Source organism: Opisthocomus hoazin, chromosome 19 (assembly GCF_030867145.1).
Source record: "Opisthocomus hoazin isolate bOpiHoa1 chromosome 19, bOpiHoa1.hap1, whole genome shotgun sequence".
NCBI classification, from domain to species: domain Eukaryota; kingdom Metazoa; phylum Chordata; class Aves; order Opisthocomiformes; family Opisthocomidae; genus Opisthocomus; species Opisthocomus hoazin.
The window spans coordinates 6,135,119-6,161,442 of record NC_134432.1 but is presented as its reverse complement, the minus strand read 5'-3'; the positions used below and the strand labels follow the sequence as shown (position 1 = coordinate 6,161,442).

Sequence of the window (26,324 nt, the reverse complement as noted above, 5' to 3'; positions counted from 1 at the left end):
TTAGTCCTATGATCTTTCAATTTTGAGAACTGGCACTTCTCAGTCTTCTCCAAAAATTCTTACTTCTAAATCGTAAGGAGGAAATTAACTTTTTTTGGGTCTCAATCTCACCTCAGCTTGCCATGAACTGATTCGAAAAAGAAGGTATTTCCCTTGCCCCTCTACCCAGTCTGAAATAAACACTGCTGGAAAGAAAAGCTTCCCTGTGTAAGTATGAATGAAAAGCACTGACACTTTAAAAACTGTAAATGCTAAAATTTGTTCCACTGGAACTTATGACAGTAATAGTTACCCGTGCAGCAGATGAAATTGAGACATTTTTATATAGCTTCAGTCAACCTTGAAAGTTGAAAAATATTTCCCCTTATATCATGAACAGGTTTAAGTGGCTATGGAATCTCTTTCCTACTAATACAAAGGACACTCTCCCGATCATGAGGTGGATGGCACCTAAACAGTCCTTCTCCATCCACTCTGTGGCTCCATCTGGGAAACGGACTTTGTGCTAGTACATGGCCTCAAACGCAGCCACAGGAACCACTGTTGTTTTACGGGGAGTAAGATGCCAGGTCACTCAGATAAGGATACCAAGTACTTGCATTCACTATGACAAGGATTGGGGTTGTGCACAGGGGCGAGACATCTGAAATCCAACATTTTCCCTTCTAGTTGTCTTACTCCCACTGAGAACTCCCTACAGCATCGCATCTAAGTCTTTGAGGTGGCTTCAGCTGCTGACCTTCCTGCTTTGCTTGTCCTCCTCCTCACTGCAGACAGGAAGCGGTCTGTGGCACTGCAAGTCGGGTGGTGATACAGGGAAAGAGCATTATGTACCCGGCCGGGTGGATTAAAAAAATCCTGCTGCTCTGCTTGATATCATTATAACTGAGCCTGTCACACAAAATTCACATCCACAAAGAGCAAGTGGTACAAAGAATCAAGCATTTAACAAGGCCAAGCCACACAGCTCTCAGGCTGCTCAATGGGAACCTACAGGTACCTCCCAAACCTGGGGACTATTCTTTACAGCAGCAGGAGTTTGGTGATAAGCAGCAGATGGAAGTGGGGAGGACGGAAGTGTTCGTCCTTCTGTCATTCTCAACCACGTTATCACCAGCTGCTTCCCCGCCTGTGCGAAATCTGCTGGCTGGAACACAAGAGAGGACAAGCCAACAATGCCAGAATTGCTCCTCAGCGTTCACATCACACGTGAACAGAGCCACACAGAGTTTGTCCCATCTACTGAAACAGCCATGGAAAGAAGGAAAATGGGGAGGTAAAGACATGTCAGCTATTCAAAAAGCAAGTTAAGGAGAGCTCTGCTTGGACACCCAAGCACGCAGATGCCTCCAGAGCTTTCCACACCCCCTCTAATCACCAGTGCCATTCACAGTGTGACACGGTTATGCTCACTCAAGTTGCTATCAATGAGAACATTTAGATCAACTCCCGAGAACAAGAATAAATAGAAGAAATGGCTTGGTGGAAGAGCTGGAAACTGAATGGGACACAAAGGAAGCAGCACAAAGATGGAGTCAAGGAGGGAAAGCAGGCTGAGGAAGAAAAGAGGATGCAGGACAGATAACGGAAGAGGGGAAAAGGAAGACATTTATACATCCCCATCCACCAGTCTGGTTTTGAGAAGTGTGTCAGCTGCCTAATGCCGAAAAGAACTGTTTCCAACCAGAGCCCAACTTCCCTCAAAATAGTCCTGAGTTCTCAGGTTTCCCAGCTCAAAGGTGAGCACCTTGCAACTCCCCTGCAGCCTGCCAGGCCCTAGACGAAGCCACTAAAATAAACTGATCATCCACGTGGTGCAGACAGAAACAGTTCTTACAATGAAACAAGACAAGCAAATCACATGAATCTCACTATTCAATTTGTAAGAATTTCTGTCTTTGTTATCATTTTTACTCTGAGCTTTTACTCGTGCTTTAAATGCTGCAGTTCAGATAGAAACAGATTCAGGAGGATGAGTGTGATGTGAGCTGGTACAGGAGATGGCAGGGAGAACCTGTGAGATGTGTCACAACAACAATGCGTCAGTATTTAACAGCAGTTCAGACAGAACTAAAGTCTTGGACTATTCAACACAGCCACTCTGCGTGTGCTTCGTGTCAGTGGTTCCTGGACCCCCTCCCATGCTACAAGTTCATTTCCCCTCCTGCAAAACTTCGAAGAGGAGGTTTGCAACCAGAAGGTTTTACAATGCAGCCTTCTTGGCTCTAGGGACAAGCTGTTTGATAGGCAGGGAGACAGTTCTGTCCTTCCTCTGAAGGCTATACAGGGCTTGACAGGAATAAAAAAGAACAATCTAAGGCTGCTGCTTTCAAAGGGCCGCAGAGGAGTCAGGAACCCGAATGGCATACTGGCATTTAGAGACGTGCACTTAAAGGCTTTGAAGCCCTTCACACAAACCGCTCGTACTACCCACAGAAGACAGACAGGAGGAGCAGACCTGCTGAGAGGCAAGTGGCCATTTTCAGAGCAGCAGGTCACACTAGTAACTCCTGGTAGTCAGTGAACTACACTGTTTTGTGTCATGTCTAACAGCCTGGCTGGGCTGACTGAAGACAGACTGGGCCAGCCCCTAAGGATTCCCGACTGCTGCTACCCAAGTGGAACAGGACTAAAGAGTACAAGGGCCTGAAACACAGAGACAAGCTCACCTGATGCGTTCTGCTTACACCTCTTTTCTTTAGGTTTTTCTGTCCCCGAATGAACAGCTGTAATTGTGGTGAATGGTTGGATTAGTACAGGATTGTTCCCCAAAACATAATATGCAGTATTTTATTAATAAACAACTTTCTTCCCATTCACTATCACCCACTCTGCTACTGCACGTAGGTTTTCCAACACCACTTCGTTCCTTTTCAACATGGTTCCAGAAAGCCCCTTCTTTGCTTCAGAGGCAGACACACCCCCCCACACCAGACGCTGTGTAACCTGCTCTGGGCAGAAATCCCTTCCCTTACCTGTCCATTCCAGCTAGCAGCATCGCGAACACCACGTGTTCTGGTACTCTTGAACGTGGAATGGAGGGAGGCCAGCCTTTTCTGCTGGCATGTTATTTATCTCTGCATCAAGACACCAAAATTACATCTCATCTGGTCGGTCTGTTATGCTCCATTTAAGGAGTCTAGGAGAATGGCAGTATCCCACCTGAAGGCTGGGGGATACACTGCCAGGATAAAAACCTTGTAAAGAAAACTCTATAAATGGTGTACTCAAACAAAATTGTCTAGGCCAGTGGTTATGTCTTGTTACTACCACTTGGACTTAAAACCCCAATGAAACTCCAGAAGTGGGGTAAATTTGAATTCCTTCTAGCACATGTATTCTGATCCCACATCTACACATCTGATACGCTGTGACCTCCACGTAGCAAACTCGCAAACAGCTTGACTCCCGTTACAGTGATGCATAAATAAACTCACATTTAGCATCACTGTAATATGCAAACTGCTGTTCTACTTCTCAAACTTCTCTTGCTTGTTGCAAATGGCTTTGCTTCACAAGGACTTCACTGATGCACAGACAAAGAACAAGCATTGCTTTATCTCCATCTATATTCCCCTCTCTCCACATCTCTGCTCCCCATAGAAAAACCTGTGCTGAAGTACATGGACCTTGGGAGCAGGATCCTCACATCGCAATTTTTTACAGGCTCTGGAGTGCCAGCAGCCTATGGAGGACTGAGAGGAGGGCACTACCCCAGGAAGGCTAGCTGCCTGCAGGCTCAAAAAGGTACTCCAAATACATAAAGAATCACCAATCACAGCTGAATCCTGCTCTGGAGAGGGACGTGGTAAGCAACAGCAGGAAGGAGTGAACACACTTACCGCTGGAGTTCTGGGAATTGCTGTTTGCTTCTTCAAAGTTGTTTTGCGCTTTGCCTTCCACTCTCCTGCTGAAAGCACTTTCTGCTGGGTGGAGAACAAAGCAAGGATGGTGACTGGTCAATACTGGATGCAGAAGGTAAGACAACATGCTCATGCGCCACATAATAGCATTCCCTGAATAGAGCAGAAAGGTCAAACACCTCATTTTGGAGGCAAATTGGCAAGATTCATTGAAGGGGTAACAGGCAGATATTTTTCTGGAATGCCTTCTGGCTGTGGTGGCCTGGATTGGCTCTTAGGGAGCCCACGAGCACCAGTCTTGACTGAACCAGAAGGACCACACCTTCCTCCCCTGCAAAAAACCCCCAACCCTGACCTTCCTCTTCCTTAAGACAATAAGCAGCCCTTAAAGCCTCTGGCATAGGTGACCAAGCCTATGACCAGACGGAACTCGGGTCCTCATCACAACATGTAGAGTGTCACCTACAGAAGCACTATGCCAGCTCTCCCTGCGCTTCCCAGTAATCTGAATTCCCTTCTTAAACACCCTCCCTGAAACATCCGAGTGGAGGACTGGAGGGCTGTCTCAGAGCCTGCCCACGATGTCCAGAAAAGCTACGGTAGATCCTCTGGTCCTCTGCGCTTTCCAGCAGGGAACTCGCCACCGCACCCCTCCCACGGCCAAGCATGCTGGCCCTGCTCCTCTGCACCGTGCCGCCAGCTCGTGCTCTTGGCAGTCCACTTGCTTCGCACCCTTCAGCAACAGCACAGGATGATTTCCCAGCAACTGTAACGGGAGGAGTCCTGCAGTGTGCAGAGGTGGCTCCTGACCCTGGCAGTAGCTGCAGTGGCCTGAACTGTCACTGTACAGCACAGCCGAGGTGCCTCCCACCCTCCTCAAGCTAGTGTCCCCTAGCACAAGTTCAACAGTACAAATGGTGTGAGGTCTCGTCTCACTTCAACTAGGTTTGCAGTATCTGGGCAAATGTATTTACTGTAGTGACTCAAACAGTACACTAGAAATAAATAAAATGAAAGGTGAACTGGCCAAACTAATGTGCATGGTCTATGCTCTTCCCATATGTGGACTTTTTACTCATGAAGTTCAGTCACCCATGGGGCTCATCTGAACTTGGCTTAGCAAGGCTCTGCTGGGCTCAGCAGCAAGCAGACTCTGTCGGGAGGGAGCTGGGGGACAGAAGCCTTTCATTCAGGAGTGACAGGGACTACTGAAAATTGCTATCAGACCATGATTTCACTACATATTTCTGCAGACCACTGGAGTGGTCAGAACTGCTGTCACAACTCTCATAAAGAGGCCTCAGCTCCCGGCAGCCTCGCAGCCTCCCTGTGCTGAAGCGTGACTCAGACAGGTGGGCTTTAAGCCTGACACAGCCAGAAAAGACCTGAACCGCATGAAGCTCCCAGCCCATGGATTTTGGACCAGCCAATCCTTAGTGGACACTTCCAAGTCCTGAGCAGGGTTTTCAAATTCTCTATCATCTACTACATTCATGACTCTTTCTAAAATGCAGGAGAACATGAAAACTTCATAATCAAATCAGTTAAAACAGAACCGCATAAAACAGGGCTGAAAAGGAACTGGAGACATTATCTAGCCCATCCCCCTTGAGAGATAAATCATAGGAACCAGAGACCTTAAGTACCCAGAACATCAAATGGCACAGTGGGGAAAAAAGAGACCATGACAAAATGGATTAGGCCAACCTACCCCCCAAGAGACCCAGGTTCAAATCCTGGCTTATGTCACAAGTGAAAGTGAGTTGGAGGTCTCCAAAAATGATTGGAAAAAATTTGCATGGTAGTTTTGTCCTCATGCCCTATCCTTTATTTTTTTTCTTTTGGCCAAGACTGGTAATAAGAAAAAGCTGGCTTAATGCACCTCCTTGGACTTACTGTGTCCTTCCCACACAGGAGAGGGCATCTCACACAAGTTCTCTCTCTCTCTCTTTCTTCCTGCCTGAACCTGTTGCACGCAAAGCAAAATTATCTGTAGACAGAAAGTAAGTGCCACTCCACTAAGCGTCTCTGCAAACACTGTCAGTGGAGTGGTACTCCACCATCTCTGGTATTACCCAGGCCCACGCGGAACTCCTCTAACCGCAGCGCTCGGAAGGCATCCCTTCTGGAGACTGTCTTCCTGATAGGTGTTATGGTCAATGCATTTGGACCAGAAATGCAAGAAACTGCTCAGAGTGTATTTGTACAAGACGCTGCCTTGAAAGACACCATGCAAATGACACCAGAGATTGACAGGGTAGGACCCCAAGACTAATACTAGCTTCTTGAAGATCAATCTACCAGGCTCAAGCATCATGTGGTTCCTTCCTCCACAGAGGAAGAGAACAGCTCAAACTTTTCACCCAACGTACTGATACACCTTTTAATTAGAGAAGTAGCAGGGAAAAAGTGCCTTTACAAAAAACATCTCCCAATTACTGCTCAGGTCAGTGGCCTCTGACCCAGGAAGGCTCCCTTTTTTTCTACTTTTGTAAGAGACATGAAACTGGAAGAAGTTGTTTCAAGCTTAAGTAAATAATGAAAAAAGTTTCTCAGCTTTAACTCCTAATTTGGTTGAACTGGATGGACCTCAAATTAGTGTCAAAATCATATAAATGTTTAAGAGGTGCAACAACAATATGGAATCTCAAGACTCACAAGCTGTAAGAAGACAGGTCACTCACTGCAACATCTGCCAGCTGTGTGCATCGTCTAACAACAAGCATCCTTGTTCAGGATCCTGTGGCCTCTCCCACCACAGCCACCTCTGCGACTCGGCATCCGTCCATGCCAGACAGTTCAGGGGCGTTTAAACACCCGCTGATTAACCAGCCCTTCTTCTGTACTGAGATGGAACACGTACCTATCGAACCCACAGATTTAAGAGACTGCTTCCCTGCTGCCTGGACATGTGAACGCTATGTCTCACATCCTATTTATTAATAGCTCTTTTCAGTGCTCTTGGCTTTTTTTTTTTTTTTTATATTTTCTTTTTTTTTAAGGTTTGATCTTGTTTGGAAGGAGGAAATGGGGACTATGGGAGGATCAACCTTAACTTGAGTCTTCTAACACCTTTGTTAACGGTTCTGTACCGTTAATTTTGCTGCTGGAGTCCAGCTTCTCGCTCGGTGGTTCCTGTGGGGAGTGGAGCACTGTGAAAACACCTGTACTCCCATTTCACTTCCTCAGGCACAGGCCTAGCCCTGAAGACACTGCTGTGAGGGAAACACACACTAAATGCCAAACAAAGCTGAAAACCAAACAAAAATCCCCATACCTGACAAGCTATTATGCCAGTCATTGTCAGGAAGGTCTCCTCAGTTTGTGACACCAGGATTTGAAACAGGGTCTTTTGTACCTCAAAGTTAGCACAATGCACATAAAGCCCCCAACTTGTCACTGGCAAGAGGTTAGAAAGATCTACTGCTGATCTAAATTTTTATTTGTAACGTGCCACAGGATCTAATCCCCTCAGCTGCTTCTGGGAGTAGCTTTTCTGGGACAGTCATGGATGGAGCAGACTGAGTCCAGGAAGGGTCAAACGCCAACCCAGGGTAGGACCGGACACTAAGCAGTTAAGAAAGTTGATGGTAGAAAGGCAATTGGTACCTGTGATGGCCTTGCTTCCTGGGGATCCAGAATTTGGAGCGCGGAACATCTGGGATTGGGATGCCGGTGGGACACCGGAGGGGGTACGGTGCAGGAGGGTAGAACATCGGTTTATTGAAGCCGGTGTTTTTTTGCTGGATTGGCTCGCCTGTGTCTTCACTGCCACGAAGAGTGGAGATCGAGAGAACTCTGGATATGAACACTCAAAACTAGTGCCTGGACAGTCAGTCAGCTCCCAGACCGTGTGCCTTCTGGGAAGGTTGCTTTCTAACAGCCATGCTCACGAATCCCTTCCATGGGGACCTGCAGCGACTGTGGATCCACTGATCCCATGTAACAAAACTGCCTTCCCCATTCCCCCGAGGGGACAGATTCTTGAAGTTTATTAGTTCCCTTCCACACCTTCAACTGCCATGTGACCAACCGATTCCTCCTCTAGCAGGAACCACCCCATCCATCCAGGAATACTATTTGATTGCCATGGCCTGGCTGGGTGTACCTGCATCTCTGTCCTCCATTTCTACGTGTGTAAGAGTTTGAATTTTGAGAGCAGGTTGCCAATGTGATACTCAGAGCTCTGAACAGGGAGAAGTTTACATCTTTGTTACTTGAGCCCTGCACAAATCCTAGAGATCTCCAACTACGTTGTTTCGTTAACCAAATACAAAGGAAAGGGGACTGTTGGTAATGGAAGGGAATTAGGAGGCAGAGTTCTCAAGCTACACATCAGGAAAGGCCTTTTGGCCCCCATCTCCAGACAAGTACTGGTGACGTGGAGAAATTCTGAGTATTACTGGCATATGGTCTTTGAATGTATCTACTGTTTGGTCTCTGCAATGCACGGTGATGATCACCGGGAATTATCAATGCCAAAAGTCATACGAAAAACCTTCAAAAGGACAGCCCTTTGTCTAGGCCACATAGACTAAAAAAACAATTACAAAAATGGAGAAACAACCTAACAACCCCCTTCATTCCTCAGTGGCTTCTTCCAGGGAAATCTGAATATGGCTCCTGAAGTCCCAGTTCCACTCCAACCATCTGCCATGAAGAATCACCAAGAAACAAGGTTCACATAACCCACAGTCCAAGCTCACTACCAGTAATTTCTACAGAGTGATATTTTAGGATGCCTAAAGACAGATGGATAACACTAGCAGCTGTTCATGCTATACAGTATAATTCAGAAATACTTATCCACCTTGAGCAGTTCTCCGTCATGGACTGCCATGGCAGCACAACAGCCCGCCTCTGAAACAGGTGATTTGAAAAGTCACCCGGACTGGGACTGGATGCTCATTTCCAGAATCCCAGGAGATATCACAGACCTTGAATGTGAACTGCTCTCATTTTACCAGTCAGCAGTGCTGGAGAGTGAGGATGTGTACATTCAAAGCGGCTTGCAAAAAGATACCCAAAGGAAACCAGTTTTTGTTTCACTTGATCTGATATGCAGACCCAAGATGACATTTCCTGTAAATATTATGGTACTTCTGCAGAAGATTCTGCACTAGGTTTTCTCATGGCTTAGGTCAAGATACTTCTCCTCTGCTTGGTCTCTGGCCAGCTGAACAGGCAGGAGGCTTGCTTTTGCTTTCAATCCTCATGTATAATCCTCCCCCAGCTGCTGCCAAACTGCCAGGAAAAATGTAGTCAGATATGACGATTTCCTGCTTATGTGTCATCTAGTTTTCCATGAGGCCCATTCCCACCAGTTGCTGCTTGATTACTTGTCCATACCAAGAGAAGCAGTGACCAGCCAACTACTCAGTGTCAAAAACAAAAAGCGTCATTGCGAATCCTCTGCAGTCCAGATACTGCTCTCTCAGATCTGAAGAAAAAAGTCCCAGTGCTTTGAAGACCTCCAAAACTACTTCTTTCGCCCCCCAACTTCAACAAACAGTACGTCTTCAAATTCAGGCCCCAGAGAGAGGGCTGCTCCATCTGGCTCTAGGCAGAGAGCGAGTTCGAATCAGCAAGGCAAGACAGGCAAATGAATATTAGTCCTAGCAGTCTGGAGGATGCTAACTGAAAAAAAAGTTTTAGTCTTTAGTTCATCAGATGACAAATTCCTTCTGAAGACTAAGAAACAAAGGTAGAGAGGATCACGTAGCTCCCCTGTTCTGCTCTAGAAAGTCATCTTCACTGTGGAACTCACTGCCTCAGGCTGATGAAAAGGTCAAGGTATTTCCAAAAATGAAAATACTGAGTTGCTGAATGGTTACAAAAACCTCCTGTCTCAAAATCTGCAGCTAGAACGCAAGACTGGAGACAGCATTGTGGACAGACCATCCCAAAACCACTGCTATTAAGTTTTTTGAACTTTCTCAGAAAGCACTGGAGATATGCCCCGCTTGAAGCTGACACACTGGAGAAGGGAGGGCCAGAGAGGAGTCATGTAGAAGGTAAGTCTCACTGAATGATCTCCAGTCCCTTGGCAAACTGAGTGCACCGAGCTACAGCCGCACAGCATGTCACATGGCGTGCTACAGAATACAGATGATACAGGTGATACTTAAAAGATGGTGCACTCTGCCTTGGCAGCAGGAAAAAGAGCTTGTTCATTGCCGTGCTCAGTCACGATGGCTGTACAGGAGCTCCCAGGGCAACGATGCAGCTGAAGAGACAGAGGTACTCCATGGGTATGCCATGAGGGCACTTTCAAAGCAGATCAGGAAGAAAATGTTAGCTCTCAGTTCCTTCACTAGACTCAGCACCGGTGCGTGCCCTCCATGAAAGTGGTTAACAGACTTGAGAATGTTCAGATGAGAAGGCAAGAGGATAAATAAAGGACACGAACAGCACACCTTACAGTGGAAACATCAGGTCACTCCTTTGGCTTAACTGGGAGGTTACTCACTAGGAAGCGACATGACAGCAGGCTATACAAAGGTCTAGAAAGGACAGAAATTTGGTAACCTAGCCCTCCTTCACCCAGCAGACAAAGTTATAAATAGGATCCAGTGTCTGAAAGCTACATCTGGGTATTTTTAGTCTTAACTTAGTCAGAATAATAATTCATCAAAATAATTACCTTAAGAGGTTGCTGTATTTTCTGTCACTCTTAAGAGCAAGATTAGATGTCCCTCTAAAACATGTATGTGAGTAATTAAATCAAGGCAGTCCTATAGTACCCCAGTCGGTCCAGAGATCCCAGCGGTCCCTCCTGGTTTTCCTGTCTTTGATAAGACCTTTAAGCCCTGTGAACAGCAAGCTGCAACAGTGAAGTAGAAAATCTAGCAGACATTTCAACGTGTCTCCTCAAAAGCTACACAGATCTACACAGTACCACAATGCACCACCACAACAGCACAGCGACCACATTATCTCATTAACTTTGCTTTTTCCAGGTGAAACTTCTAGCTAGTAATCTGTGTATGATATTTTTTCAGAAATATCTTGTCAAGATGGGTAAGGAACCATTCAGATGGTTCAGATGGAATCATAATCACCTCTGGAGAAAATCCTATCTTTAATGAATACGATGGAAAGTGATTCCTTAACAATGGCTTGAAATTCAACCTGCTGGGGGAAACCCCTGCTATTGGGAACAGGTCTTTCCACAGGAAAAACCCTGTGCTCAAAATTGTCAAATTCTTAATGTGCTTCTTTACGCATACAAACAAATATTGCCAGTGGAGGCTGCTGCTAAGGCACTGTGGGATCAGAGGGTGGGAAAAACATCTGAACTCACAGATTTCACTCACCAAGATGGAGGAACCAAAGACACAACATCCAACTGGAATCTGGATCTGCTTTTTTTCTTGGTTAGGTGGGACCTTGTGGAAACTAGATGTGCTACCAAAAAGGATCCCTTTCTCCAAGAGAAAAAGCCACGATGGCAGCTGCCTTTAAGAAACACTGTGTTTAAGTACTTTCGATGAACAAATTGTATCCAGTGTCTTTCATGATAAGAAAAGTAATTGAGCAGAGAGGCTTGATGAACTTCCTTGAGTGTCTCAGGTGTCAGGGTGGATGTAGGTCTGTCTGTCCCCTACGGATCTAAGTACGATCACGGGGCTGGCAGGGCAGGGTCTTCGACAGCCAGGGCCCATCCCACAGCCCCTGAGAGCAGTGAGCAAGGCAGGACCAGAGATGACAGCCAGGTTCATCCAAACGTCCAGATCATCAGGAAGTTCATGGCCATGAGCCAGGTTCGTAGTGAAGCTGAGAAGTCAATCCACAGGTCAGCGGCAGGATCAGCTCTGGTGAGGATAACCAGGACCAGACACATACCAGCGATCCTCAGGGAGATCCAGAGTGATGAGACATGGTTGATGTCAAGCTGGGAAATCAGTCTGCTGGCTGGGGTACAGACCAATGGGATTCATGGCCAGGCATGGCCATGTCTACAAATGAGTTGGAGACCAAGGTCCTACAGTGTAGCTCAGGCAGGGACTGACAGTCCAGAGCTGAGCTGAAATATGGAGGCCCCATGTGAGGTCAGGGCCATTAAGCCCTATTAGCGCACGCAGGGCGCTGACATCGCTTCAGATTTTAACCCTGGAAGCCATGGACATGGAGAGCTGTGCAGACTTTAGTGCTCTCACCGCATACTTCCATGCCCAGGGAGTCTGCTGCTTATCTGCAGTTAGCATAAGAGGATGCGGTGAGTGCATACTCCTAAGCCTGGACTTCCCCAGCTAAAACCCACTCTTGGTGGCTTTTCCAGCCAGTCCACATCCCAAACACACTAGGTTTTCTCTGCACTGTAAACACATCATCTAAGAGCAATCACAACAGTCCAGCGACCTGCAAATGTGGTTAAATCTGTTCCACCCTACAGAGCAGACCGAGCCTGGAGGAGGATGCAAAGCAATCTCTGAACCCTCCCCCGTGCACCTCTATTCAGGGACGTTTCTAAAACTGGGACAATGAATGTGCCTACAATCTACTTTTTTTGGAAACAGCCTCTGACACCTTTCTTAGAAGGCGTGAATAGGCTGACAGAAGCACCATAAGAACACATATTTTAAACGAGTAATAGCCTAGTTCTAAGCATATGAAAAAGCCCCTACTCCTCACTAACAAAAGGGAACTTTTGAAGGAGACATTTGGCATTAACAATTCCAGGGAACTCCACAGCAGAGCGCTTTTCCACAAAGCAGGTATCCAGCAGCACTGACCAAAAATTATCCTGCAAGGTTCTATTGACCCTGCAGGATATGAGTCCTTGTTTTAGAACCATTTCAATAAATTTTTATCCATTATCACAGAAAACCAGAAAGACAGGCTCCGGAAGGGAAGTTTGCACTCAAGCAGAGAGACCCAGAAAGTTGAACTGGTAATGCTGAAGCGTTTTCCTTACCTGCTCCCACTACGGCTAATTTTTCAGCATTTGCCTTGTAACCACAAGACTAAGACCAGGGTAAAGACACAGTCTCAGCTTTACTTCTTCTGACTGCTAGGGCCCAAGAAAAGCCAATCGTGCTTTTCAGAAGTCATGTGTGTTCAGCTGCCTTAAAGGACCCTGGTTTATAGGAAGAGCAGAGTCTGAGCAATAGAAAGGTGGGAGGATGTACTGGCCAGCCTGCCTTAGGAGCTAATCATGCCCTCTCCTGTATGCACATTAGGGTCAGTGGCTTGTTACTGTAAATCACAAATCTTACTGGTCATGGGAACTAGGAGAGAAAAAAATAAGTTTTTAAAAAAAAAGGAAAAAGAAAAGTTTATGGGCAGGGGGTTAAACCTTATGGAAATATTATCCTCATCTGATCTTAAGTATCCTCATAGTTAAAGATATTTGCTGAAAAGACTGGAAACTGATCTGCACACCTCAGTGACCGCTGGTCAGTCAGACCTGCAGGGCTCACTTCAGGGAAATATCTCAGAGAGAAGAACAGTTGTGTTTTTCTTTCATGCTGGATAGCCTGGACTGGAACCAGCAGCTACAGCCTATTACTACAGATGGTTTGGAGGGTGGAGAGACAACCACAGGGATAAATTCCCTTGAAATGGGAAGTACTGGGAAGATACACATCTGCTATTGCTGAGCAGAGATTTGGTGCAGTCCTTGCAGCATACTGCTCCTTCGCTAGCCGCACAGGGGTGGACTAGAGACACCAAGTCCTTAGTGTCTGAGGGCCCATCTATATTAGAAGATTGACATACTGCTGACCACCACCAACGGCTTTTCTGAGGACTTGAAAATGCCTGAATTAAGAGTTGGAGTTTGGGGGTGCAGGGACGTTTAGCAATAACTGTTAATTGTGCAGTCATAAGCACTGGGTTAGTTCCCTCAGGCAGATGAGAGATAATAAGACTAATTTTGTGATGATGGTGGTAGAGGTATTTTGTGCCCTACAGCTTCTACCATGATCTTGGTCCATCTCCATGCTCCCAAGAACCTGCATGGGAGCCACCAAGCCTTGACCCACCTTAAAAGTGATAATTTGGTGGACTATGTTCCTAATTTATTTCTATACATGTTTAAACCAAAGCTGCCCTATTTTAATAACATAAAAAGCCTCTGCAAAGCAGAATTTGGTGAGGAAGGAGTGTGTGCTCCCTCTGCCGGCTGCGAGAAGCAGCTAACGAAACCACTAAGCTCAGCTCATCCATCCTCATCCTCAGCCAAAATGCTGGCAGCCGGACGGACATGGGCAACGAGCAACCACGCTGGCTCACAGCATTATAATCCCAATAAACCACAGGGCAACGCTATGAAAGAAGCGTGAAGTTCAGGTGTCAAGAACTTCTCTGCATACTTTTAAAGCATCCAAAACCAGCATGCAGGAAGAATTTCTCTCAACTGTTTTACTAAAATTTTGCACTGAATTACACTTAATTGCTCATTAAAACTTCCCCTTTGGGGAGTGCAGATCGCAGTGTCCCTCCAGAGTGCAGATCGTAGTGTCGGGTAGTATGCTGAGAACTGCCTTTTCCCGAGCTCCCTGAAATAAATATTTTATTGCCTGTGATTTAGTAGCAAGCTACCAAGGTAATTTACATGACTTTGAAAACCAGTTTTAACTCACTGCCTGAAATAATTTCTCAGAAGCTCATAAGAAAGAAGCTTCTTCCCTAGCATGTACGTTCAATTATTCAGGGGAGTAAAAAATTTTGTGCATCACTTCAGTTAAATAACAAAATAAAATACCAAACCCCCAAGGAACACATGTAGACTTGCACGGACTTTGGTAAAAGTTCAGTGACATTACAGACCTAACAGTGACAGCGCTCCTCTGAGAAGTGATTCCAGCTCAGCTTTAATGCCCTGGTCAGAACACGATCTACGTCCTGCCACCTGCAATCCCACAGGTTCAGTGGAAGGATCCACAAGAATGATGCTCTTTCCTGCAACCCTCGTGTTTACCACCAACCCCTGTAAATCAGTCTGTAATGAAATAGATCTCCAGCAGGATACTCACTAATAGGTGCATGCAGTGCCACATGTTCTTGGTAAGGAGTGTAGTATTTGTACTGCTTGCCACAGAATTCACAGGTGTAATTGCCAGTTTCTGTGAAAATGAAACGAATACAAAGATCAGAAAGGACTGCAGCACCCTCTCGCGCCCTCACTGACTTCCTGACTTTTGACATAGAAACTGGCTTAGTGACAAAAACAGAGCAGATTCCTCAGGCACCTGGAAGTTCTCTGCCCTGCAATTCACACATCCTTTTCCCCAACAAACGGAACAGCTAAAGCTAGTGTCCAGAGGGATGGACCGTGCATCAACAGTTCAGCAGAACTGAACAAGCTACAGGAGATTATCCCAAACTTCCAGCACATACGTATGCAAAACAAAAGCAAGACTATTTCAGAAGTCTGTATTACAGATGACACAGTTTTGTCTTCTGGTTACAGACGGTCTGTGATGTGTAGGCAACAGGTACAGTCAAACTAGGAAACAAGTTCAAATTCAAGTCTTAATGACAGAACTTTTACATTGGAATTGTAGATTTCTCTTGCAGGAGGAGGGGCTTTTCTGCAGTAACTGCAATCATTCCTGTTTTGGGCGTACTTAAAATAACAAACTAGCGTAACCATACACTGACACCTGCCACTCCTGCCAGTGCTGGGAAGTACAGAACTGACAGCAAGCTGCAAGCCAAAGGAAAATCCAAGGTTAATCAATTGTTTCCGAAAGGGAGAATTCAGAGAAATGCTTCGGCGAAGTCTGGTCCTCTCTTTGTTTCACTCTATCTGACAAACCCACCACCAAGGCAGTGAGAATGCAAAGACCTGCCAACTCTGCCAATACACCTTAAGACCCTCTCTAATTGCTGCCAGCTTGCTTTTCTCCTGAACCTCTTCCCTCTCCTCTCTGCAGAGCTCTTGAGCAGAAAACATCACAAAGCTGCCTTTGTTAAGGCCAGGGCTGCTGGTGCTTGGTGTTCATTTGAACCTAAACGTATCTTTCAGCACCCCTGAGTCCCAGCACCTCTGCGTAACGCAGCGCTTTCTGGTTTTCCTAGAGGTACTCCAGCTAATGTCAGTTTTGAAACCCTTGTGCTTTCTCTCTCACGTTTGAAGCTGTATTATAACTCATACTTGGACCAATCTTCTGGAATGGTTCCGGCTCCTCCTCCTTCACTTCATCTGCTGCTATGACGGCCTGGTCATAGGGGTCTGCAAGAGAACAGAACCAGCAAGAGAGCTAACACCCTCAGGTTTTCCTCCTACAGCTGCATAGGCACTGAATGCTCCTGCATCTGTAATGACATTTCGATCTGTAACAAGATTTCAAGACAGGAATTATAAATGGCCCCTCTGTCTGATTGGCCCCTCCTCCTCCGGTGCCACAAGCAGGTACTACCCCCTTCCAGTTCAGTAACAGGCCTTGTAGGTAAATAATGTTTAAAAAATACAGAGAAAGACTGAACAAACACTTTGCAATCCTGTCTTATAAAATAATTTAATTTATGCCTTGAACAATTCACTGAATCACCAGAGACTTGAAACACCTGTTTCTTTGATCTTCAAAAGCCTGATCAGTTGCATACACAAATAAAGCCTGGTATCTACTAGGGCTGGGCATCAACCTGCTGGCTGTACACACTGAGGGAGGGAGGGAGGGAGAGAGCTCCTCTCCCGTTGCAATCAGTGACAAAACTCCCTTGACTCTTGCAAGTGTAGAACCTGACCTGCTGTGCCTGAACTACTGAATGTTTGAAAAGGTTTGTGAAATAAAGCACATGAAGGATCTCAGCTTACCTGCCCGGTTTTCTGGGGCCCCTTCCACACTAAAAACTAACATAGAATAGAAGAAGGAGGGGAAGAAACAAAACAGAAATTAAATCCTCTTAAATGGTCTTGTTTTCCTCCTGTATTTCACACACTGCTTCAGCATATTTCAGCCCCACAGAATTAACCAGGCTTTGTGCCCCAGTCCCTCCTCTTCCCAGCAGCATCCACACAGGAACTATTCGAGCATGCCCAGCCCTAATTCACACAGATTTTCAAGGCCTCTGTTCTGACACTGACACAGCCCCACGTAAAGTTCAGATGCACAGCTGCCCGACAGTTGTGTTTGCTAAGACACAACCAGCCCCTTGAAGGAACTGAGACAAACAGTGTCCTTGCAAGACACAAGTGGAAGCTACTTCCAAAGCCCTCTCATAACCCTACACAGAGCTCCCTGACCCACAGCTATGAAGACACGTTTCTGACAGAAGCAGACACGTCCATCTCACAGTGACTTTCAGTCCCAGTAATTCAATTTTGGCTCCCCGTGGGAGGAAGGGAGCTTGCAGTGGTGCCCTGCAAGAGAATGCTGGCTGTTCTTAGAGCACGTTCAGATGCACGTTCCTGGCAAAACCAGCATTTTTTGGGGACATCACACATTGTGAAAAACCACTTGCTTTCCCAAGACAGTCCAGCTATTCAATACCTTTTGCTTTTCTAGCAGTCTCTTTCTAAAACTCTGCCAGGGTTTCCTCCTTGGCCAAGTGAGGAGCAATACCAATAGGCTTGTAGCAATACGCAGAGAGGATTTGGAGCACCTGTGGGCTCTGAGTCAAGGAGCTTTAGATACCCAGTTAGCAGGGGGCAAGCCAAAGACGGTATGTTGTTGCTTCTATTTCCACCAAAAACAAACACTGCTTCTGGAGGAGGGTGTCTGCTTCTGTCTGAGTGTCACCAGCCTTGGCCACATCTACATTCACAGAAGAAAAACTGGCCTGTAAGCTCCACTGACAACTGCATCAGTTCACTACCACAGTGATTAATGAGACCGAAACAACATTTGCCAACTGTGAAATGTGGTTTCTCACAGAGAGGCATGTTGGGAACAATCCTGTGAAGGCAGAAACCAAAAGGCAACCAACTCTTGCCCAGCGAGTAGCCAGACTGACAATTTACCTTGAGGGACTCAGCTCTAGCATATCCACCCTAACCACGAACCTTAATGCAGAGGAGGACTGCAAGGACTACAGGTCCCAGCAGAGGGTGTTACTTTGATGCACGCAAAGAGAATCAAACACAGCAAACTTCTTCCTGCAGCGCCGGGCGACTATGCCTCCACCGACAGAGGCAAGCCAGCCACGCTGTGCAACGTCCGCACACGGGCCGCACGGTCCTGCAGAACCACATTTTGCCTTCCCCAGAGTAACACAGCAAAGACTTCTCATTCTAGTCTGTGTATCTAAGCATCAAAACAGTACTCACCATCCACAGCATGTAGGTCTCTGTGCTCTTGGAAGCAGCTATAATATTTATATTTTTTCCCACAAATGTCACACGTGTACCTAAAATTGTCTGTAGAAAGAAGAAAACACGCCACTTTAGAAACTTTGAGGTAAAAGGCAAGCACTCCAGACAATGCTGCTCAGTCAGACACCCCCATGCAGTTACACCCATCCCACACGCTCTGTCCAGTCTCTCAGGCATGCAGACAACCATCGCTTCACAACGTCCCCCGCATGCCCCACGCTGGATGGCTTGGGGCATATTCCGACTTGTTAGTTCCTATGCAGGCTGCTCTGCTCTCCGGTGCAGCCTCCGTAAGACCTCACAGCAATGACGGCGCAGAGCAGCAGCCCCTGCTGAATCTCCTTTGGAAGTTCAGGGCCACAGTAGGCAAGTACTGGTCAGGATGGGGACAAACTGGCAGAACTAAACACGGAGCCAATGTATGTGCTGTTAGAAGTCAAAGTCTTAATACGCCGACTACAACACGGACCGGACGTGCCTACACGCTCGCACCACACTTGGTTCTCACTGCTGCTGCTTGCTGATTACTAACTGCATCCAAGATCCCGTAAGGGCACATTATAACAAACAAAGCCAAAGGGAACCAACACTCCAAAACACTCAGGACAGTAAGATGGTCAATGAACAGGAGGACTGATGAAACCTGGCTTCATATATGTTTGTTTCCTAGATGCTCTCCCTTCATCTCAGCAACAACAGACCCCCTTCACCATGGCTGCGTGGGGAAGACAGACAGATGCAAAAGAACTCAAGATGCTTGAATTCGTTTCAGTCTGACTGGGGACAACTCATATCTTTGGCTCAGCTATCACATCAGTGTAAGAGGAAAATTTCACTTGTCAACTTGGTGGGGTTTTCCCATCTTCTGATGTCTGACAGCCACCACAGGTACAGCCTGACATCCACGAGCAGTCGCTCCGCTGCAGCTTGCAGCATTGTACTTGCCAGCCGACCACAGTAGCCGATGGGTTGCGTGCTACTAGCCCATTGCAAACAAAGTGAAACACATCAGCTTGTGTAGCCACAAAGGATATTGAAACTAATGTGTTTCACTTCATAACAGGGGCAAGCTAAGAGTGCACACATCAGCGACCGTAGCTCCACAGAAGAGCTGCTGTTCAGTAAGCTCCCCTGTCGTGCCTCTGTTGTTGGTGTTCATGGAGCCACACGATTAGCAAAAGTAAAGCCTTGTTTCTACCTCCTCCACACCGTGTTCAAATGCACCAGAGTATTCACATTTACTAAGCTTTTATTTTACTTCTCCATAATTTTATTTTTAAAAGAAATAAATATTTTAAGCTAGTAAGCACTGGTGCAGTCTAATCGCTCACTTGGGTTCACTACTGGAGTCCATCAGCACATGGGGTTCCAACACTAAATGAAGAATCACCTTTCGCCCTTTATTCTGCTTGGCAGAATGAAAGCAGAAGCTATGGTGATCTATAAGAGAAAAAATGCCAAATATAAAAGGTGTTAAAACAGTTGGGCACAGGAACTTTACTTCTGCTATCAAAAAATATTTGTATCTCCATCAGAGCACAGCAATGCTAAGCCAGACCTAAGGGATTTTAAACAGTCTAGGCTGAAAAAGCAAGACAGAGCCCAAGCAAACATCGAGATGAAAAGGATTCACTGCTTCACAGTGCACTGCTTAAGGAAGAGCAGGAGGAGAAGCAACACACAACTGCAAGAACATTCAAGTGATAAAAGCACTGGTGGGTCACATTCAACGACGTTTCATTACACAGTCTTAGGCAGTCTCTTTTTGCGGTTGCACTACGGCACTGAGGGTCTCAGTCTACCTGATTGCTAGCGAGTGTCTGTGTATCTGCTGCAAAAATATACAGTCAATTCTCAGCAGAGAAAATTCATAACTTGTCATCAGTAATCAGTCCTGCATTGCTGGGCGTCCCAAAGACAAGAAACGAGCCTCCTTTTTGAAGTGTAATGAGCCATGCAGTAGATGAACTGAAGGCTAATTCTTCAAAGGAGCATCAAATATCAAGCACTTTCAATACCTCCATTTGGAGGAAGGAAACCATTACGGCCACAGTTTGGAAGAAAAGTGGCCAATAAATAAGGAGACCTGTTCGAAAAGAATCAAACTAAACGCCAGGCACACCACCTCACAGACTCAAACAGGCATGGCTAGTTATAGTTTCTGTAACTTAGGAAAGATCGTGGGGATCTCACTGTCAACAGCAGAGACTCGAGTAGCACCTGAGTAGCACTGGGTATGACCACTTCCTGCCCTAGGCCGTGTAGGGAAAATGGAAATGCTGTAAAATGTCCAAAAGCACATGCCAAGAGAACAGGGTTTTGCTTATTTTGTTAGGGGACTGCTTTCCCCAAGGAAGAATGACCTCCAGAGACTACAGCAAAACAAGTCGTTATGATTAGTAAGAATTTGTCCCAGCTGGTATTGGTACTAATGTCTTCCTCGACTATTTAACGGAGCTAACACCCAGCAAACAGTGCCAGCTCTCAGAGATGAGGAGGTTTAGGGAGAATTCAGAAAGAATCAGGAGACTGCCGGTGTCTAGCTAAACTTTACCCTCCCTGAGCAACAGTCCCTCTTCCAGGGCTGCACCCCAGTGCCAGACTTCTTCCTTGTCGCCCAATAAAGCTGTCTTTGCTGCGAGCCATCAAACACTTCCAGTGCTGCTCACAGCAGTGACAGCTTTCTTCACAAGACTGTCCACCTTCCTGTTCTGCGTTGTAACTACTACACCAAGGTAGATTCCAGCCAGGACACCATACCCAACACACGTAACAACACAGCCTTCAATGGGAAGGACTACAGGGGACCCGGAGGGCTCAGGTGTGCCTGCGAGCCCCTGCCGAAACGCTCGTCGCTGAACCTCTGAAGAGACGGTACCAGACACAGCCAAACTAACGCTACTTCAGCAAGTCTGCTGGGATTCAAGGTCTCTCCTATCACCAGGCGGACACTAACACAGTGCAGCTCCACCAAAAGTAAAATAATACCAACAGGCACTATTAGGACTTACGGAAAAATACTGGGAAAGATACTAATTAACCCACTAGCACAGAGGTACAGCGCTGGCCCTTACTGGTGTTCAGGCAACAGCCCTGCAGAACACATCCTTGCTGCAAGCCGAGCAATCACCCTCTTACACTGCAGCAAACCTAGAGTTTCAGAATGCTTAAGAGGCATCCAGTTAACAACTAAATTCCAGCAAATATGATTCCTCCTTCCTGCTCAAGAATCTTTCCAAGGGGAGCAGAGAATCCCGAAGGGGGTCTAAGGAGTAATGGCCTTATATGTTTAGTCAGCAAACATTCCATCTTGTGAAATGCACACACCAAAATACAGCAGACTTTTTTACTAGAAAAAAAGAGAAGCAACAGCTGTGTTACAAGACAGTTCCTCAGATAAAAGGACTGACATACTGAGATGACAAACAGGCAGGTTTTTCAAGTACCCCAAGAAATAACTCCATGGGACCTGAAAGCATTTTTGACCACTCCGCTTGCATGTGCACCTCCAGTAATAGCCAGGGAACGTGCTGCTCTCTTCTGCCTGTCTCCAGAGGATGCTGCCGCCTGGCTCCTCGTGCAGTCTCTGTTCAGCAGTGACTCCCAGCTGCTCAAATACCCTGCCCTAGGGACAATCAGCCAGGTCATCTTTCTTCCCAGATGTTGCATTAAATATTTTGAGCTCTTTTTGTTGTTTTACTTTAAATATTCAGCAGAGAAGAAAGGACATATTTCATTTTGTCAGGAAAGAGGGAGGGCAGAGAACACATGCCCAGCAGTGGCAGGCAGAAGAAGAGGCTTCTTTCCTTAGGGCTCCTGGCCCAGAGTCTCAGTGGATTTTCCTCCAGAAACTCAGGAAGGGAATGACAGCAATCAGCAACTTGTTAAAAGGTCACAACTTCTATCTATATCACAAGCTAAAAATACAGATCCCTTCACCCACCCTGGTAAGTGCAGGAGTCTGAGACCACAGCAGTGTACGAACTAGCTTCCATTGGGCTCAGAGAGCTCTGCGCAAAAACCAAAAACCCAAACTGGAAACAGTTACATACATCATCCAGATGACATCCCTGCAATGATGACAGCCCATCCCATTAAGAGTCCAGAATGGTGTGGTCTCCACACAGCAGGCTGCGGGAGGGAGTCTTAAGGACTTCTTCAAAGTGAAGAACAATTTTCACCTGACCCAGAATTCATACTGACCTTTCAAATGGAAGAAGCCACAAAAGCTACTCGATAGAGGAGCTCTCAGGGCAGCTAGACACTTTGCAGATACTCCTGAATCCTAAGCGATCCTGCTCTTATGGAGCACTGCAGAAATGGCTGTCTAGTAGGGACAGCCTCCAAATGTGGCAGGGCAAAATTGCTGAATGTAAATAGATTGAAACAGCCTGCTGAATTATTCCTAAAATACATCAGTGTGCCAGGCCCCAGTCAAGAAAAAAGCAATAAAATTAAAAAAAGAAGAGAGAGCAGACTGGACAGCAACACTTGTCCTGCTCCATGGTCAGGGTGACACCTTTATACCAGAAGGTCAGAGAACACCAAAGAAAGCACCAAACTCCAGGAATTCCACATTCCTGGCTCACCTTGGGAAACAAGGTTTCCCAAACAGTTCATGAAGTCCAGCAGCATCTCTGAAAGAGGAGGGGGGCTGGATTTCTTACAGTTAAGTGCACTGCAATACATTTATCTGTCATCCCTTTATTTGAGTTTGTGATGTTTCTCCCTCGAAACAGGCTTTCTGAGAGAGGCTTATGTGACAACGAAGTATCAGCATCGTCCCTCCAGCCATGGCCACTGGATCAGGGGACAGTCCATGAGATGCTCTGATGCTGAGTTTCACATGCATTAACTGTTTCTTGAAAATCTGCCGGCAGATGCTGGAGTCCTTACGAGTCCTGATGGTGACAAACACAGAGGGCTGGAGCTGGTGATGGCTGTGTAGCAGTACCTGAAAAAAGCATCATCTTTCCTGGGATGTCTGCTGCACTGAAATGAACCATGAGCAACTCCAACACTCTTCAGTAAGAACCAAAGCCACCATGACTGAACCACGTGATGCAAAGAAACAGGAAAGGCTGGTGTTTTCTGACATATATGCCACACGCTTGTCACTGGGAAACAACCTTCTCAGTTGTGTCCAGTGCACAGACTACCCGAGCAGCCTCCCCAGAAGAAGACCCACAGAGCAGAGAGCAAAAACATCTGCGACCCTCACTTGTTTCTGTGGATTCCACCCAGGGCAGCACAAAGACAGCTCTGGAGAGACGCTTCTTCTCCCTTTCCGCAGCCAGAGGGGCACCTAGATGGAAAGGAACATATTTATGGCTTCCCAAGGTAGCAGGATATTCCCTGCACAGGTTCCCCGACAATTCCTTTGACCTAACCCTTTGGCATCTTTAGGGGCTTCCTTCTAGATGCTGGACTGGCAGTGGGGAGAGGCAAAATGCCAGTTTGCAGTCATACAGCTTGCTGCCTGGAGACCTCCATCTACTCCTCATTCAAACTGTGTTCTTGCACAGAAGTTATGAGCTTTACACCTGCATTTTACAGCCAAGTAGAGAGCTGCCAGTAAAATCGGTTGCCATCTACATCAGAGCTCAACTTAAAGGTGTCTAATGGCAAAATTCCTTGAAAAGGGAGCAGGACTGAGCCCAAAGTCAGCAGCAACCCCGTAAGAGGATTAAAGTATCCAGAGTTACATTAGTGAGGATTAAATAATAATAAAATCCAGAAATTTGGAAAGGACAGAAACCCTAACACACAAAGGCACAAGCCAATTCCTAAGTGGGGGCTAGGAAAAAACTTTCCCTGTGGGCAAACTATTCCAAGATGCCTCACTTCATGATCACTTCCTTCCTTCCCACAAACATTTGGTCTTTGCCAGGAACACAGGAGATATCCAGGCACACGCTGGCTCAAACTACCAAACCAAGAAAATGGTAATCTCGAACCTCACACAATGGGGGCCGGGGCTAAATCTCTTGAAATTACCAAAAAAATGGTGCAAGATGTTAGCTCACCTTCAAGCTGGCAAGGGGCTAAATGACAGGGCAGAGTGCACGGAGCCACAGGCTTGTGCTCAGTTTCTCGCAGAAGCATTTCAGAGCTTGGGCCCAGCTCCTAAGACAAGCTGTTGCAGATGCACTCAGTAGCTACAGGACTGACTTCACCTTACAGCATTTTTTAAGCTGCTTTCAAGTAGGCAGCCAGTGAATTCTACAAATTCTGTGATACTTTATCCAAACCATGTGCCAGCTGAATGTATCAGCATGATGGGAGATTTAAATGCAGATCATCCAGGGCTATACGTGATCCCCTCTGGGTCTGGAAACTTGATGCCAGACTAGCAGGAAATTCCATACAGAGGGGAATGTCCTGAATTAGTTTCTAAAAGACAGCCCCCTTGTTCTGAGGGTCACATACTGTATTTTTTTAAAAACCAAAAGGTGTGTTGGGTACTACTCACTGGATGTTGAGAGAGAAAAGATATCCCAGGCATTCTCATGATGTTACACATCAATGAATTTCCTTCTCCCACAGTTAAAAGTATGTTAAAGCTGAGTCCATACAGACTGAAAATATCCCCACTTTAAAATGAAAATATTACAGCATTTTACAATTATCCCCAAAATCAGCACTATGAACCAGGATATTCAGACCCCATGGCACAACATGGACACACCAAACAATATAACACCAGCAGATCTAGTTTCACACTTTTCATTCTGGTGTCACCTTCAGGGCAGTGTTGGGATTCTTTTTTATTCAAATTGTAACTAAGTGTTAAGATAAAGAATGTTGAAAAGGGAGATTTAATATGCTACAACCAGCAATTTGACAAAGAACAGCATTAATCTTGCATAATTAAAAAAGGTGTGCTTGTACTTACCTAACTTCTTGATGGAAAAAGATATTTTTTTTTTATATCAACAAGGATGTTGAATTTCTATTTTAAGCGGGGAAAAAAAAGCGCAGTCCACATTATGGAGTTACGCACAACACACAACAAAGGCCATTTTATTTTAACCTCCTTTTGCAATCAAAGTGGTTTGGCTGGGAACGTACACTACGCTATCTACTTCACAACTGTTTAGATTAAATGATGTAGCACTGAGAGTTTCACAATGGAAAAGCAAGCCTCATCTTGACTTTCTCCTACTCATTTGTCCTTGACTAGAAATTCTGTTCTTACCGTGATTTCCAGAGGGGAATTCACAGGGAGTATCACTGCCTAGTTTTCAAAGTGGAAAGGAATAGTGATAGCTAAATGAGCAGCACTAAAGAAGAGATCCTGGTTCCATAAACCTTCATAAATAACAAATTACAATAAACTAGGAGGGATGCAGAACCCTCCTCTCTACAATCAGCCATGATAATCAAGAACTCCAACCTTGCCGCTTACGTTGAAAGGAAGAGGTCTTCGGAAGGTAAACCTTGGATTGCTCTGCCTTTCCTGGTTATAAAGATCCTCAGAAGTGGAAATACCAAGCACTGTGGTGAGGCAAGCTGCATTACTCAACAGTACAGACTGCTGCATCTTTTTGACTGTTTTCCTGGCTAACAAATGACTGGGATATAGTTTTCAAGATATAAAAAAAAGACTTAAATTGTTGGGGTTTTGTGTGCTATTCAGGTTTATTGTTGCTGAAATGCCAACACGCAGCTCAGCAGACAAAGGTTCAGGCTGAAAGAAGAATTTGGAATAATTAATGGCATTGTTGTTTGTACATCTCTTGCTAAACTTCAAACCATGCTGCAAGATGGAAAGTGCATCCCTTCTTAATGAACGGTGGAGGGATGTACTTCTATCTTCAGTAAAGCTCTCCTAGCATTTTCAGGACTAACTGATGGATGATCGAACAGTCTGGGGTTACTAAAATTCTTATCCTTTTTTATTAGAACAAATCTATTTCTTCATCAATTCTGCTGCCTAGGAACTCTGTGAAAGATTTGTTGGAAAGTATTAATATTCAGATTACTGTAAACATAGTCTATTTGGTCAGCATCTGGGAAAGGGGCAGAAATTTGATTTTTATGGGTGTATTAGCAAATTTCTGTATAAGATCATGTGAAGATCACAGATTTATAGACAGCTGGAAAGCCTCCTTGTCCAAACACTTAGATTAAAACTATATACACAGCAACTGGTCCTCTCCAGAGCTATGGAACCCTTAGTGTAACAGTTATGTCAG

General features: G+C 45.8%; 1 protein-coding gene across 3 annotated transcripts in view; it reads right to left on the bottom strand.

Annotated features, from left to right (window-relative positions):
* ZNF618 (zinc finger protein 618) overlaps positions 1 to 26,324 on the bottom strand; it is a 166,475-nt gene that overhangs the window by 25,809 nt on the left and 114,342 nt on the right. Inside the window, exons 7-14 of one of the 3 annotated variants that reach the window (XM_075439136.1) lie at positions 23,348 to 23,431; positions 18,082 to 18,171; positions 16,630 to 16,665; positions 15,967 to 16,044; positions 14,843 to 14,932; positions 7,473 to 7,661; positions 3,843 to 3,926; positions 2,670 to 2,726 (exon numbers count right to left, since the gene is read on the bottom strand). In XM_075439136.1, the coding sequence (XP_075295251.1) occupies positions 2,670 to 2,726; positions 3,843 to 3,926; positions 7,473 to 7,661; positions 14,843 to 14,932; positions 15,967 to 16,044; positions 16,630 to 16,665; positions 18,082 to 18,171; positions 23,348 to 23,431 (708 nt within the window). The remainder of the gene's footprint in view (positions 1 to 2,669; positions 2,727 to 3,842; positions 3,927 to 7,472; positions 7,662 to 14,842; positions 14,933 to 15,966; positions 16,045 to 16,629; positions 16,666 to 18,081; positions 18,172 to 23,347; positions 23,432 to 26,324) is intronic. The other 2 variants (XM_075439138.1, XM_075439139.1) reach the window with 2 other exon arrangements.